The 16,351-nt window shown below is 36.0% G+C and overlaps 1 protein-coding gene across 1 annotated transcript in view; it reads left to right on the plus strand.

Annotated features, from left to right (window-relative positions):
* The window catches only part of XIRP2 (xin actin binding repeat containing 2), a 272,775-nt gene that overhangs the window by 223,952 nt on the left and 32,472 nt on the right, over nucleotides 1-16,351 (plus strand). Inside the window, exons 4-5 of the mRNA XM_058548591.1 lie at nucleotides 8,439-8,599; nucleotides 13,465-13,602. Of these exons, the coding sequence (XP_058404574.1) occupies nucleotides 8,439-8,599; nucleotides 13,465-13,602 (299 nt within the window). The remainder of the gene's footprint in view (nucleotides 1-8,438; nucleotides 8,600-13,464; nucleotides 13,603-16,351) is intronic.

A 16,351-nucleotide genomic window follows, 5' to 3' on the forward strand; every position in this document is an offset into this window, starting at 1 on the left:
AGGGGAAGATCTATTTCTTTGCCCTTTCTAGCTTCTAGAAGCTGCCTGTATTCTTTGACTCATGGACCTTTCCTCCACTTTCAAAGCCAGCAGTGTAGACTCGGCATTGCTCTCTTTCTCTCTCTCTCCCGCTCTCTCTCGCTGTGTCCTTCTGATGCTGTCATCAATTCTTCCTAACTCAGACTCTCCTGCCTCACTCTTTCCTTTATGAGGGCCCTTGTGATTACGTTGAACCCACCTGGATAATCCAAGATACTCTCTGCATTTCAAGATCCTTTACTTAATCACATCTGCAAAGTCCCTTTTGCTACGTAGAGCAACATATCCACAGATTCTGGAGATAAGGATGTGAACAACTTTGTAGGACCAATATTTTGTCTACCACGACACTGAATCTTTTCTTCCTTTAACAGGCAACTGGATGTACAGGATCTCCTCCAGTATCTGGTTAACTAGGAGAATACTGGTTAGGGAAAGGTTAGTAAGGAAGCAAGAACTAATCCTTTTTATAACCCTCAGAGATCTGTTTTTGTAATGTGTAAAGTATGGTAATCAGGTGAATGAATGGATTTTGGGGAAGATGACAAGTATATACACAATAACACAATGAATCTGGGGGGGGATAGGACCACATTAGTCTAAAAAGTGGAATATGATTCATTGTGTTCATATGCTGGATGGATGCCACAATATAGTATTTGTGCTGTCATGGCATACACTTCCATTCATTTTACTCTTTGCCTTTTTTCTCTGTGTTTTTTAAGAACTGTAAATTAATGCAAGATTGCACTACACACTTGCTCTTTCATTTTATTCTCCATCTATCTCTTGGTTTTATAATATTCAAATGAGGGTAAAATATATAAAACTCAAATTGATTACAAATTCAACTTGGCAGCGGCATTCTGAATGTTTAAAAGAGATGAATTTTATTGTTAGCTGAGGGATGTGCAAATATTAAGAATTATAGAAAATTTATTCATGCTAATGGCTCTGAGTCTACGATATGTCCATATGTTTAGATTTGATAGAATTTAGTTCGTCACTCTCCCAATTTAGTTCCAAATCAATTTTCCGAGGAGTGAGGAGTTGACTTCTCTATAATGCACCCAGAACATAATGGCGAGGCTGTTGAGGTATCACTGAAAGTATGCTTGCCTTCTTGAAGCTGGTGTCTGTGTTTGTGTCAGCTTTGGGGGCTTCCATGTGACATGCCAGCTCACTTTCTGCCTAGCTCTTAGTTGTGACTAAATAAAGGCTTCTTGAATTGATTTTAGAAAATTTCAAAGAAAAAATCATTAAATTCTTGTTTTTCTGCTCGAGTTCAAATTACTATTAAACCTTAGAATCTCTTTTGAGTCATAATTATACACTGGATTAGCAATCTAGGACTATTTTTTGTAGATTTTCTTATTGCATATGCAGTATGAGTCAGTTCACAACAGAAGAAGGCATCTCTTTGTGTTTTTGAATTTTCCTTCATCTATTTACTGGGGAAGGTGATTGTTTGGGTTTGTGTTTTTGGTTTTTGGACACTTGTACTTCTTGAGAAGTAGCATAGAATTGTAGTTAAGTCACAGCACTTGGAACCAGACTGCCTGATTCCCTTTCCAGCTCTGGAGCTCACCAGCCACCTGAACTTGAGCAAGTTTTATAACCTTTCTGTGTCTCTGTTTCCTTATCTGTAAAATGGAGATAAAAAATAAAAATAGTCTCTACCTCATAGTGTGGTTGAAGGCATAAAATGGATTAATGTCTGACATCTAGAAAGCACTTTATACATATTTACTATTTTTTTTTACTTGTGTGAATCATTCTTTTGAGTCCTTTATCTATTTCTCAATAATGTTAACAGAGTTTTTCTGACTTAGCATTCTTTACTGAAAATTAACACTTCAGCCTATTTATAATTGTCCCCCTCCAACCTTCCTTTTGTATTATAAATTCTGTCTAAAAGATTTTTTACTTTGAATTTTTTATACTTAGAAAGTCCATCTGAAATCATTTTGTGAACTATTTATATTTCTCTGAAGATTTTTTGTATTTTAAGAAGACATTTACCTCTTTGGTCCACCTAGTACTTCGTTTGTAATGTGCAGTGAGGTGAGGAACTCTTTAATGTTTTTCTCAAAATCGTTACCCAATTTTCCCAGCATGATTTGTTGGTAACGCTGCTATTTCGTCCCCTGTCTGCGTCTTTCTCTCTTCCACGTCTTCACATGGACGACTCCTTCATGTTTCAGTGCAGATGTTCTACTTCTCAGGATGCCTTCCCTCACACCTATTGCATTGACACACCAGGTGGATTATGTCCTCCCTGTAGGCTCCCAGCTCACCTGGTGCAAACTTATTAACTCTTGGGTTATAATTGCTTGTCTCTTTCCAATGAGACTGAAAGCTCTAGAGCATAGTGAACGTGTCTTATGCTCATTGTAGATAATCAATACTTGTTTAAAAATGAATAAGTATGTTAAAATAAATCTTGCTAATTCTATAATTCAAATCATTTATTTTAGAAATTTCATATGGCAAAGATGGAGGGAGATCTGTTAACATCACCCACAGCAATGATATTCCCATAAAATTCTCCTTTTTCTTGTTACTGATGGTCTGTATATGTTTCTGTACTCTGCTAGCCAGCATGTAGAGGCCCATAGTTGTTGCGAGTTCATGGTGAGATGTATCTTCTGTCTACGGAATAGCCGTCTATCTCATTTAACAGACTTTGTCTTGAACGTTCTTTTGCGTGAAAAGAGTATAGCCATGGTGACTGTTCTTCATTTATATTTTGCCTGGTAACTTTTGGCCCAATATTTTCTTTTTAGATTTTGTGTTTTGTTTTAGGCTTGTTTCTTGCAGGGAGTATACGGTTGGATTTATTTGTCTGTCAGTGTGAAGTTTGACCTGTATTTATTTTCATGACTCTTACATTTGATTTTATTTCTACCTTCTCGTTTAGGTATTATATTGTAGGTCCTTTGTTTGCTTTGTGGCTGACTTTTGTTACATGGACTGTTTGATTTTTTGTTGCCTTCTCACGTGAGCGCCAACTTGGATTCATATAGACTCTAGTTCACAAAACTAAAATTTCAGTAACCGGTACCTAGTTCTCTAATTCCTTTTAGTGTTCAGTGTTATAAGACGATATCTAAGGATGTCTGAATTTTGCTTCTTCATGACAGAAACTCTTCATGTGTCTTGATAATTGTAGAATTTTTTTTCCTTGAACTTGAAATGTTTTACCAGAATTTGCTGATATATTAGTGTTTTAAAATTAATTTTATTACTGGATTATGGTAAATATTTGTAACCTCTGCCCAAATTTTATTTTCAGCAAATTTTTCTTCTATTATATCTTGTTTGTTCACCGCACTCCCCCACCTCTCACTGAAATGCTGTTATCTTGTAGTTTGGATTTTAATCTCTGTTCTCTGTTTCTGGCATCTTCTTGCACATTGTTGTTAATATATTTGTGATTTTCTTTTCTGCAGCATATATTATTCTATTTACTGCCTTCAATGTATATGTTAATTCTTCTAAAAAACGTTAGTATCCTAGTTCATTTCTCATCTGTTTTCTTCTGATTTCACCTCAGCCAGATCTCTGCTGTAAAGCAGACACAGCTAATACCAGCTTCACACCCCAGACACTAGCAGGTGGTCTCTTAATGAAACAAAGAGGTAAAATATTTTATACTTTATTCTATACACTTTCACATTATCCACATTGTGTAGGCCAAAGCAAAAAGAAATAAGGTGACTCACAAAAATTTCAACTATATTTATGTAAGCCAGCTTTAAAGCACCTGGTATTTAATATCTATCTGTCATCCAATAACCTCCATTGTATTGTTACACTGTCATCCTTTCCATAAAACTTTATCCACAATTACAGTTTGGGAATGTGCCTCCAATATTTTGAAAGTAAGAAGAAATATTTACATTTAGAAAATGTGCTGAGATGGAATCTTGCTTAGAAATTGGATCATGATAAAGCACTTGGCTTTGTGAACCCTGCCACACTAGATATCTTCTAAAGAAACATTTTTCTGACTTGGACAGTATTTTTGAGCAATGCACTGATCCTAGCACCACATATCAAACATTTGACTTTTATTTACAAATTGTTACACTATAAAGAGCTTAGGATCATATTTATAACTTGTTATTTCAGATTTTTAGACAACTATTTGTTTAATGGGAAATGAGGATAGATTTGTCATTTATTAATGTTGTAATAACATATCATTTTTATAAACCACTGAATTCCATATTTGAAATTTCCTCAACAGCTAGTTAGAATGGTTCATAACAAATGTAGCAATGACACTTTTTAATGTCCCTTGATCCTAGTCTGTGCATATTTCTAAGAATTCTTTCACTGATAATAGAATTTGTGAAATTAGGAGAAAATTCCTAATTTCCTAATGTATTAATTACTTTGACTATTCCTCATTGTTTTCTATATCCGACTTCTTAAAGCTATTATGTTATCACCTCCAAGGAAACACAGAAGGATGACTATACCATCCCTTCTCTGACTGACTACAGGTGTGTGAATAATTCGCCAAGGAAAGAAGAGTATTCTGCCTTACATTGCACTACTTTGCTCATTAAAAAGTGCTTTGAAGATAGACTCACCAAAGAAAGTAAAATTCAGGAAAGCATAACAAATTTTGTAACCTGGGCAAAGTTTACTGTTTGATTGATTTAGTTTGTTACTTCATTTTTAAAAACTGCAGAAGAAAAGCACATGTTTGGCACTAAAGAAAATTGATCTCTAGTCACACAATCTCTCGTAATTTAAGAAAATAGAAAGTGGACAAAAGTTGGATCCATCTGTAGTATATAACTTTCTATATTACAAAAAATTATAATATAAATCTTTTCCCAAAGAACCTCAGAATTCTCATAAAAGACATTCTTGTCCTTGGTATCTAATAGTTTTCATGATAACAGCCTGTAATTTTTAGTGTTTTATTTTCTTTCAAAGTGCTTCCCTGTGTGTTCTTTCTGCTTTACAGGATTTATCCTATTACACAAAGAATTAACATTTTGTATGGATTGGCAATTATTTTCTTATCAGCAAATAAAACATTCAATATTTAAGGTACGGTGGATGCTAGGCCTAGCTATGCCATGAGCTCTGGAAATTTGAGAGAATTCACCGAACTTTGGGTTTTCATTTACTCATCTGCACCATGAATTATAGTTGTCCCTCAGTATCCACAGGGGATTGGTTCCAGGAGCCCTGCAGATACCAAAATCCTAGGATGCTCAAGTCCCTTATATAAAATGGCATAATATTTGCCATTATATAACCTAAGCACATCCTCCTGTATACTTTAAGTCATCTCTAGATTACTTGTAATAATTAATACAATGTAAATTCTATGTAAATAGTTGTTATATTGTATGGGTCAGGGAATAATTACAAGAAAAACAAAGTCTGTATATGTTCAGTATAGATGCAACCATCGTAGGCCTTTTGATCTGTAGTTGGTTAAACCTGTGGATTCAGAACTCGCAGATACGGAGGGCCGACTGTACCTCTAAACCCCAGAGACAAGTAACTTCTAGTACAATGATTTTGTGATGTTAATATTTATAATGCTTTCTAACATAAATAATCACCTGGAAATTTTATTTTTCCCGTCCTCTTTTTCACAGGTCACTTTAGCCTTATAGCATGTTCCTCCATTGTCTGATTTGCATACTTACAGGTTCCATCATTCCCTATTTTTCCAAAAGATTTTAAGACAATAGCATCTTTATTTCTTCTTCTATGTCTCCTTTCTCTTTAAAGGTACCTTGAACTCATTTCACACTGTTTTCCAACCTCAGTAGCATCCAGGTCTTCTGAAACAGCACATTACTAGGTCAGGCGACCAATGTTCCTATCTTCTTTTCCACACATCTCTAAGAAAGAAGCTGTCTTATAAACCGTAAAAATTTACATCAGGTGCCATCAGCATTAAGATAGGAGCAGATAGGTGCACTATGTTATAGTAACTGGGCAGGAAGCATCATCTTGTTTTTCAGATGAAGAAATTGATAGATATTGACTTAGGTTAGGGAACAATATGGACACAGCTTATTAGCTCAAGGTAAGTTTTCTACTCCATGACCCCACCTGAGTAGGCAAAGCTACTGATGGGAAAAAGAGAGAGAGACAGAGAGAGGGAGATAGAGAGAGATTAAATTGTGGTGTCTTTTCTGTGATCAGAATAAAAGGCCACAAGGTAATGGAATCCAAATCTCTTAATACTCAGGCCACTGATTTCCTGACCATTAATCTTGCTCATTTCCCAGTAGGGTGAAAAATGATAAAAATCAAATATTTGAAAAGTAAATACTATCTGTAAATTTTAGCAAGAATGAACTGCTGACTTTCTGTGAAGATTAATAAAAGAATGACATTTTATGAATAATATACAAAATAAAATTTATATTTTAATGTGGAAAAACTTTAGGAGGTCATGTTCAATAAAATCTGTATAGTGATCATTCACAACAAAGTAAGAAGAGTACAGTTGAATATAAACTGAATTCATCTGTGCAGATAGATAATCTGGGGAAAAATTAAGATATATTTTCTTCAGCATCTGAAAGATTTCCAATGGTTTATGGAAATCTCTTTATCAGAATCAACTGGAGGAGTGTACTTTTGTATGGATATGAGGCTTTGGATAACAGGTGAACTTCAAAAATTACTGACATTTGTTGTGAACTTATCAGTGTTATACAATCACAGCGTTCATATAATACAACTTCTTATTCCTTTATATTTTGTATCTTTTTGAGAGCATGTTAAGTAAAATATATTTACAATTTTAATTAAAATACATGAAAATGTTTATTTGAATAAGAACTCCCAATGGAAAACCAAATACTCTGGAAGTCAAAACATAAATGATTTTTCATTTGTGCTGGGTCTCAGAGCTGTTGTCAATTGCTGTTGTCTTCACAAGCCCTAAAGAAACTAATAGAAAAAGCAGATAATTGAATAAGATGGTTCAGTGTAGGGGCTGGGGAAGGAGGTAGGAGGAAAAGAGAGGGGAGGCTATCTGTTACCTCTGGTTGTTTGGGTCTTGGTTCACAGTGATTAAATTAAACCAATCCAAATAACAAAGTACACCAAAGAGCCCTACTCTACGAGTCCCAGAAACTAGCAGCACTAAGGTGAAAGGCAGGGGGTACATGAATGAGTGATGAATATACATAAATACATATATATATATACACGTGTCTATGTATATATATATACACACATAAATACACACACACACACACACACCATACTCTGATTGGTCCCCAAAACAGCCCTTGAAATAACTTTGGAATTACAATTTTTTAAGGGTGAATAGTAGACCATCAAGCAGAGTGACAACAGCAAAGAACACAGGATTAAATAAGAAAAACTAAACTGGTTTTGAGACCAGCTCTGGCACATAAAACTAAATAACCATGAGAATCACATAACCATGGTGGGTCCTTATGTTCTTTTCACACAAGGAAACATTTAGACATGTTTCCTTATGCCTAAAAGGAGCTGGTTAGGCTATGTGAGCCTGTATGATCTCAAAGACCTTTCTGTTTCTAACAACTGTTATTCTGTGATCGTGCAATCAGTCTTCTGCTCTGTTTCCAAGTACGTAATTTCTACTACCCTGTATTTTTGTAAGGTAGAAGGCTTAAATAGGGAAATATCAGACTATTTGAAATGGGCGACTGACAAAGCTTTTTATAGTGGTACTATTATTTCTTTAATTCATAATATTATTTCTTTCTTATGTAACACATACCTCTGTGAACAAAAGAAAAAAACCACAGTCTATAATTCTCATGGCATTCACATATTTTAGCTAGATCTATTTCCTCGAGGGTTGAGGGGTAGGGAGAAAAGCAAAGAACAATTTTTAGACTTGCTAAAGATTTAGTCAAATTATCATATCTGCCACTTATTAACTAATTGTGATCATGGGAAAGTTTTTTAACCACCATGAGTCTCTGTTTTCTTATGTATAACTTTTAGAAAATAATAGCACCTACTTCACGAGGTTGTTAGAGAGGTAAATGAGATAATTCTCTTATAGCATTTAGCGTAATAAATCCAACAGATTCAGAGTCAGCAATGTTCATTATTAACATTTTGTGTCTCTTAATAAGTAACTATTTCTCATCAGAATAATTGCAGCAGTAGGAGTGGGGACAATATTTTCTTTTGGTGTTGGCAGAAGCATATGCTCCTAGATAGGCATTTTGTAGTTTTGCTTGAAAGCTTGAAGGAAAGAGTGACCGTGAAACATCAAAAATGCTGTGAAATGTTGCATTTTGTTTTAGGAGACAGAGTTTTTAAATGCCTTCACTGTTCATGAGGTGATGCTATTTTCTTTTCAAAGCCTGACACGTATCTGAGCATGCTACATTTGTTTTCAGTGACTGTTGGCCCTAATAGGCCTGCAAGTGGATTTGCAGAAGACAGTGCCGCACGGAGCGAGGGTGTGTCAGACCTCCAAGAGGTGGTGTCCTTGAAGGAGCGGGTGGCGATGTACCAGGCAGCTGTTTCCAGGGGTGACTGCCGCAGCTTCTCTGCCAACGTAAGCTGCTCCTGGTGGTTTTGCATTAGGCAATGTGCTTATTGTCTGCCCTTCACATGCCCTCCTTGCATTGCAATATCAGAATACTACTGGACAGTGGGATAAAGTAGAGAAAGCACAGAAACAGCGTGAATCAAATCCAGAGGATCTGAATTTAAGCTTCAGCTCTGCTATTTATCAGCCTTGTGAAGTTGAGCTACTATCTTAACCCTTCTCAGAGCTTCAGTTTCCTTAACTGAAAACTGAAAAATGGGAATAACCATCTACTGCAGGGGTTCTTAGTGAGGAATCAAAGAGATCATTTATGTGTAAGCCATAAGGCACTGTGTAAATGTGTTATTATTGCCATCATTATTACTTAACCTATAGCTATTCTCCTTAGGAAGGTTGGGAATTAATTTCAAATTTTAATAATGTGGGTCTGCATGCTGCCCTCCTTGGTCTCAAGGATAGATAGTTCATTTAAATTCACTGGCAGTATAATTTCTTTTGCTTTTCTCGTTTCTCTGTATGCACTAAATCCATTAGGAATAGCTTAATCAACATAGAAATGAGGGAGATTAGCAATGTAGGCACTCTGCTAAACCAATTATGATTACAGGAAACAGCAGGATTCAGTAAGATCACCAATTTTTAGAGCCAATGCATAATAACGTCATATTCAAAAGAATTTGTTGGGTTCCATATTCTGTGGCCTTCAATCCACAGGATTTGATGAGTCATTTTATTAGTAGCAGCTTTATGGTTTAATGGAATATAAGGATATTCTTTTATAATTATAATTTCCAGATTAGCAAAGTTGTTCATTTAACCAAAAGAGAAAGAGAGAGAGAGAATAGCCAAAAAGGGTGGTATTCTAAAATAGCTACTCTTAACATTCTTCCTTACAAATTAGAGACAAGGCTGACTGTGCCAAACTCATTAACAATATTGCAATTCTAAATGACGTTTAAGTTTTTACATTGTCATTAAAATACATTTTAGACGCAGCATAGATTTTGAGTGAATGTACGGAAATGACATGTGGCTAAATCACTTTCAAAACAATAGTATCACTCTAGCGGCTCCGGCCAGTCTTCTTAGATAGCACCCTCTGCTGGATCATTAGGGAAGTTTACTACAAATTAGTCAAAATTGGAGAAATGATTCTTGGGGAAACAAGTTGATTTTGAAAACATCTAGTTAAAGACTGGCTATTTAGTAAACACTTTTTTTATTTAGGAAGACCTTTATCTTTCCAGGCACTAGGACAGTATACCATAAAACAAATTTGTGTAAGGCATGATTTGTATTTATAATGTGCTGAAAAGAGAATATTTATATTGGGCATGTAAGGAAACTAAATTATTCCACAATTTAATGCAAAAATTAAAAAATATAAAGCTATTCTGAAGATAGTCTATGTATAAGAAATTTAACAATCCTTCTCTTTCCTGCCCATATACAGACAAAAAAAAAAAAAAGACCTGAGGGGAAGTGATTTGTGGGAGATGATGTAATTAGATAATGACAAAACCACGCTAAATGCCTAGTCTCTGGATGCCAGTACTCTTTTAACTGTGTTCAGCTGCCTCCTCTCATACACGAAAACATCTTTGGCCCAACAAATGCCCTACTATTTAGCTTTGCCCTAAGTAAATATTGTGGGAAAAAGAGCATATCTATTGTCTCAGAGAAATCCTGATAAATATCTAAAGAAAAGCAAAATAAGCCTTTTTTGTTCAAAAGCTTATTTGGTCAGTTGCATCACATGCTTATTAATTTTTTAAAAAAATCATGGAAACTGCTGTAACTGAATTTCTCTCTACACAAATAAACCAAATATTTTATGTGCAAAATCTAGAAGTGCTGATGCAGCCCCAAACTGAGTCCATTATATTTCAATCACACTGAGATAGCTGACAACGATCAGTTTCTCATTGTCCTAGGCTCAGCCAGATGGCGTTTGGTTGAACCTAAATGAAAGTCACGCCCATGAAAAGGCAGCGGTCTGCAGAAGCCACCCAGAAGACAAGGGGGAAGTAACATTTGCTGAGAAACAAATTGAAATGCCAGATTCTGTGCTGTGCAATTTTATTTCCTTTATCTTCTTTAACACTCGCAAGAAATCTGTGAGAAATATATTGTTATTCCCAGTTTATAAGAAATAAAACTGAAGTTCAGGAACTCGAGTCCAAGGCTTTAAGCACGAGAACTGGGATTAGAATCACTGTCTGTCCAACTCTCCAAAGTATATTATTTCTACTTTGCCCTAGAACCCAAGGACAGTTCTTTGTAAAGGAAATTGATGATTATATAATATATTTACTTAGGCTTAAGTGTTAGATGATTATATAATATATTTACTTAGGCTTAAGTGTTAGGTATTTAAATTAACTTATTGTTAAAATAACTTAACACAAGCTAGGTTCTGTGTTAGATATTTAAATTAATTTGTCAATAAAATAACTTTATTTTTGTCATACCCATTAGATTCCAAATCTTATTTCTGAGTCCGAGAATAAGAAACCTAGAATAAAGATAAATATGAAAAGGTTCAACACAAAGCAATCTAAGTTATGTGGTCATTGATAATAACACAGGTTAGTTGGGATGTTTAGTACATGGAAATAAATAAGGCAAAGTCATGGGCGTGATCTCCCTCTGAGCAAGGAAACATTACTCCAGCTCACGACTACAGACTGCTCCTTGGGTAGGTCCTGCCATCTCGCATATGCTGAGATGTTCAGCTGAGCTGAACAAGGAAACCTATCACTACCACTAAACTACAGCTCCAAGGACTTGCCTCTCTTGGAGGGGTGAGCAGAGCAGTAGTGTAACCACAGTACCAGGGGTCTTATGGTAGTGCTAGCATTGCTAGTAAAAATAATCAACTGTATACATTTTTGCATGTGTAACATGGCATGATTCCAAAGCACAATGCTAAAGGAAAGGAATGGGCATATCAGTTTTTTAATCCACTTGGTAGATGCAAGGCAACCTGTTCAGTATAGGAACTGACATTTTTGTGAAAATACATATACTAGGAAAGTATCCATTCATTAGCATAATTATTGAGGCTTACCAGATTAATTTGCTCGTGATTTGGACATTGTTTATAGTTGTCTGAAAGAGTAAGGTTCTTCTTAACAATAATTATCTTAATTTCTATAATTTAATATTTATATATTATCTGTACATGATCAATCAAGGAAGGCCATTTATGTAAATTAAATGGCAAAGAGGATAAAAGAAATACTGTAGCCATAATTCACCCTTTCTCTTCTTTATCTTAAATTTCAAAAGAGATGCCATACTTTCGTGTGACTTTCACAGGTATCAAATGGCAGTAATAGACCAGGATTTACATTTGAAGTTTGTTGCAGAATCTGCAGTACGAATAAGTGTACAATCTTACCCCTTCTTCCCATACAGCCGATGTGCTTATTCTTAAACATTTGACAGTCCATGTAATTGGGAAAGGTTATGAACTTGATAAAGCAACCACTTGAGTACTTGCCAGTAATTCAGATAATCTTGAGTATTAATTCAGTCTCCAACATTTTGAAGTATGGGAAACCTCAAGACAGTAGTTGTGTTTTTAGTATCCATTTGCGAAACTACATATTTGGGTAAAGATAACAGGACCCTTTGAGTTCACAGTCCATGGTACGGGAACCTCAGCTCATGGGCATCCAGTTGCTTTCAGGTCTCAAGGCTTCCAGGGTTGAATCAGGACTGGGCCAGACCTCAGGAGACCTCCTGGGGATGAAGTGTCACTGAGTCTCCTCCCAGTTTCAAGAGGAACTGGAAGCTCCCTGGGGGGGAGCGGGTTGGCACAGGGCCTGTTTAATAGTAGTCATTCCATCTGGGCTTGAGTGCTTGCTGGGCTGGGAGTGTGTTGAATCATCAAAACCAAAGCCCTGAGTTACTGTGCTTCCCACAGGGGCATCAGATCTGAAAAGACTCCACCATGTTGTTCAAGTTGCTCCAAGTGGTACCTATTGAAAGACGTTCTTGTCTGTAAAATGCCAGTGATAGATTGGAATCTTTCTAGACTTAAACCCCCCTGATTCTCACACACCAATGCTAAGAGCTGAGTTCTGGGGTATGCCAATCCTGGAGTAGCTGTTTTTCTGCCTGTTTTTTAAGGCTAGTGATTAAGACAGACAGATATGGGTTCAAATTCCAGCTCCTACACTCACGCTCTATCTGTGAGGACTTAGCAACCTGCCTTACTTTCCCAAAGCTCGATTTCCTCATTTTAAAATGAGGATAATAAGTGTCCCTATCTCATAGAATTCAGAGAAGCATCAAATGACAAAACGTATGTAAATATTAGAAAGTCACCCAGCCCTGTGTACTAAGTAGTTGTTATTATTACTGATAGTAATATTTTTGCATAAGAAATACTCCAAGGCTATTTTGTTCATCCTTAATGACATAAATACATTTTGGAATGAGTCAAATTTTTATGATATTCTTAATAATGTGTTGCCTATATAGACATTTGGGATTTTAACGGCAACCTTATTGTGTGTTAAAATTGAATCAATTGTTCTAATTTCCACTAGTCAGTATATTAGTAGAAAAATACATTCTAATAGGTCTAATCTCTAGACATCAAAATCTATCTGAGATGAGAATTAACTCAATATTTTGAAGATCTTTCTGACTTTATGTCAACAGATTAATAAATGAGAAAACAACATGGAAAGATTATTTTTATTAAGGTTTTCTGTGAGGGCCTACTGAAATAATTGTGTATATTAATATCTTTTTAATATACATCCATCAATAATTGTCAACTATTTAAAAAAATAGTTTGAGAATTCCATCCTGAGTAGATGTAAAGCTGAATTTTCCTTTTTCTTAAATTGTCTTAGATGATGGAGGAGTCAGAAATGTGCACCGTGCCTGGTGGTTTGGCCAGAGTGAAGAAACAATTTGAGAAGGACAAAATTGCTTCTTCCTGTAATACCTATTCTCAGTACCAATACCAGCACCAGAACAGATCTGAGCAGGTAATGCTACTATAGTAATGGATAAATCGTATGTGGTTTAAGTGCTCTCACTTCAGTGCAGATGTGGAACACACATCCCACCCTCTTTGGTGGCACATTTATTTTCATTACTCATTAACAAAAATTGTGATTTCAAAATGTTTTAGAAAATCATCTTTAAAGCGTATCAATGTATTGTTTCACTTACTTGGAGCATTTTGCCACATTTCTAGGGAAGTATACTGGAATATTTTTCCTCCCAGCTTCTAATGTTTCAAACATAAACGAAAATTAAACAGCCTAAGTTAGTCAACAGGTAAATAGAAATGTTGAGAACAATGTTTATATTGAACCTCTGCTTCTAGGTTATAATTCATAATAAACTATCTGCTGGTTGTTTGCATAGATTAAATTTGAAGCATTATTCAGCTGTTTGTGGTGAGTTTTCTGTTTTCTTTAAAATCATCCAAAATTGAGTAGTAGTACCCAGATGTTACATAAAACTGCATAATGCAACTTCTAAATGTTATCTTATATAAAATTTTTTTTTCCCATTTCATTACTCCATTATCATATATCACCAAATATTGTCACGGTATATAATGATTTTTGAATATGAGAATCTAAGTACTAAAACTCATTACTGAGCCTGGCACTTTAAAAAATAGTAATTGCACTGTAAACAGCAGTACTTGGGCCCATGTTTTCCATGAGAAAGAAAGTAACCACGGTATTTCTGAAATTTTGTAGTGGAAGATAAAAGTGAGTATTTTTTAAGAAAAATTCCTAGGATATTTAGAGTTGCTTATGTTTTAAAAAATAAAGCAGTTGGGTATGTATGCTGGGAGGCAGGGTATATCAGACAGAATGATTAAAAATCTGACATGTGAGGGGCCGGCCCTGTGGCGTAGTGGTTAAGAGCGTGCTCCGCTGCGGTGGCCCGGGGTTTGCAGGTTCGGATCCCGGGCGTGCACCGACGCACCGCTTGTTAAACCATGCTCTGGTGGCGTCCCATATAAAGTGGAGGAAGATGGGCACAGATGTTAGCCCAGGGCCAATCTTCCTTGGCAAAAAGAGGAGGATTAGCACTGGATGTTAGCTCAGGGCTGATCTTCCTCACACACACACACAAAAAATCTGATGTGTGAAATAGTATTTGTTTTCTTTTTCTGGCTTTGTCTGAAAAGTAAAAAATGTGCAATATATAGGTAGCTCAATAAATTTATGGTAAAATTTCTTTTAATTTTGCCTCAAAGAAACATAATGTAAATAAGAAATTAAGATTGGATATACTTTTGGTCTAATATATAGCTGTTGCAACATTGTGTGTTTATTTGAACTAGGTCAACAACATCAAATAGTTATTATTAATAATTTAAGTAAACAATTCTACATAGAAGTATAGGTAAAGTATTTACAGATCCTTTATTTTGCAAGGCAGCAGTGTCATAGAAGTATGAGCGTTATGGGACTTGTAGATCTGAGTTCACAGGCCACCTCTGCCACTTACCAGCTGAGTAACATAGACCCAGGGCCACCTTCACAAGTGTATGCCCTGGGCAGCTGCACGAGGCCCCATGCTTAGACAGACCCTGCACTTAGTTTCATGTTCTGCTGTCATCATATTGAAATTCTTAATAATTTTGAACAAGGGACCCCACATTTTCATTTTACACTGGATCTGGCCAACTGTGTAGCCAGTACTACATGGACCAAATTCATAACCCCCTTAAGCCTCAGTTTCTGATGAGTTAAGATGGGGAAACTGATGAGTGATTTGTCTATCTCATGAGGTTATTGTGGAGATCTAACATAACAGAGCAATTTCTGTGAAAATATTTCATTACCCATGAAACTCAGTATCAGTTAGGACTTGTTAATATTGCAAAAAACAGAAAACCTAGCCAAAAGTGACTTAAACCAAAAAGAACATTATAAATGCACAAAAATGCAGTCTTGTGGAAGGGAGGTTTGATGTAAGCTCCAGTGGTATACTAGAGAAGCTGGCGTGTACCAACTCTCCGATTATTAAATTTTTAGTCACTTTGCAAACCAGATGATGTCTTGTTAATAGCTTGAAATCAGCCATAGCAAGAATAGTTATACCAGGGAAATTAATTGGCAAATGCAACAAATCAAGGACCTCCCTCCCTTCCTTCCTTCCTCCCTCCCTCCCTCCCTTCCTTCCTTCTTTTCAGAACCTCTTAAGTATCTATTACTTCACCATTGATATAAGGGCTCAAAGTACGTCCCTAGCATAGTGGCCAAGAGCACAGAAACTGGAGCCAAGATCACTTGGGTCCAAATCCCTGCTCCTTCACTTATTAGCTGTGTGACACAAGGCAAGTTTCTTAACTTCTCTGTGCCTCAGTTTCCTCAATTATAAGGTCAAAATTATAGTAGCACCCACCTCGTAGGTTTGTTAAGAGGATTAAATGAGTCATATATGTAAAGTGCTTAAGACTGTGCCCGGCCCATTGTAAACACTACACAAGTGTTTGTTAAAAAAGAAATTATCACCTTGATCATATTTCTTCGTTTTTACCTCTTAGCCTCACTTCTTCTCGGCTGGCCCCATTCTCATTCAGGTTTCCCCCAGATAGTAGTAAAAAAGATGCAGATAAAGAGTGCGAGTCCTTTCTCCACAAGTCCCAGGAAAAATCCTTACTGCCTGTAATTGGCTCTAAATGGAGCACACACGCTCCTCCTACAAGTAATTGCTATAGCCAGGGGATGATGATTGCCTGAGGCCTCTGTACCTGTTTACCTT

Source organism: Diceros bicornis, chromosome 10, assembly GCF_020826845.1.
Source record: "Diceros bicornis minor isolate mBicDic1 chromosome 10, mDicBic1.mat.cur, whole genome shotgun sequence".
Taxonomy (NCBI): Eukaryota; Metazoa; Chordata; class Mammalia; order Perissodactyla; family Rhinocerotidae; genus Diceros; species Diceros bicornis.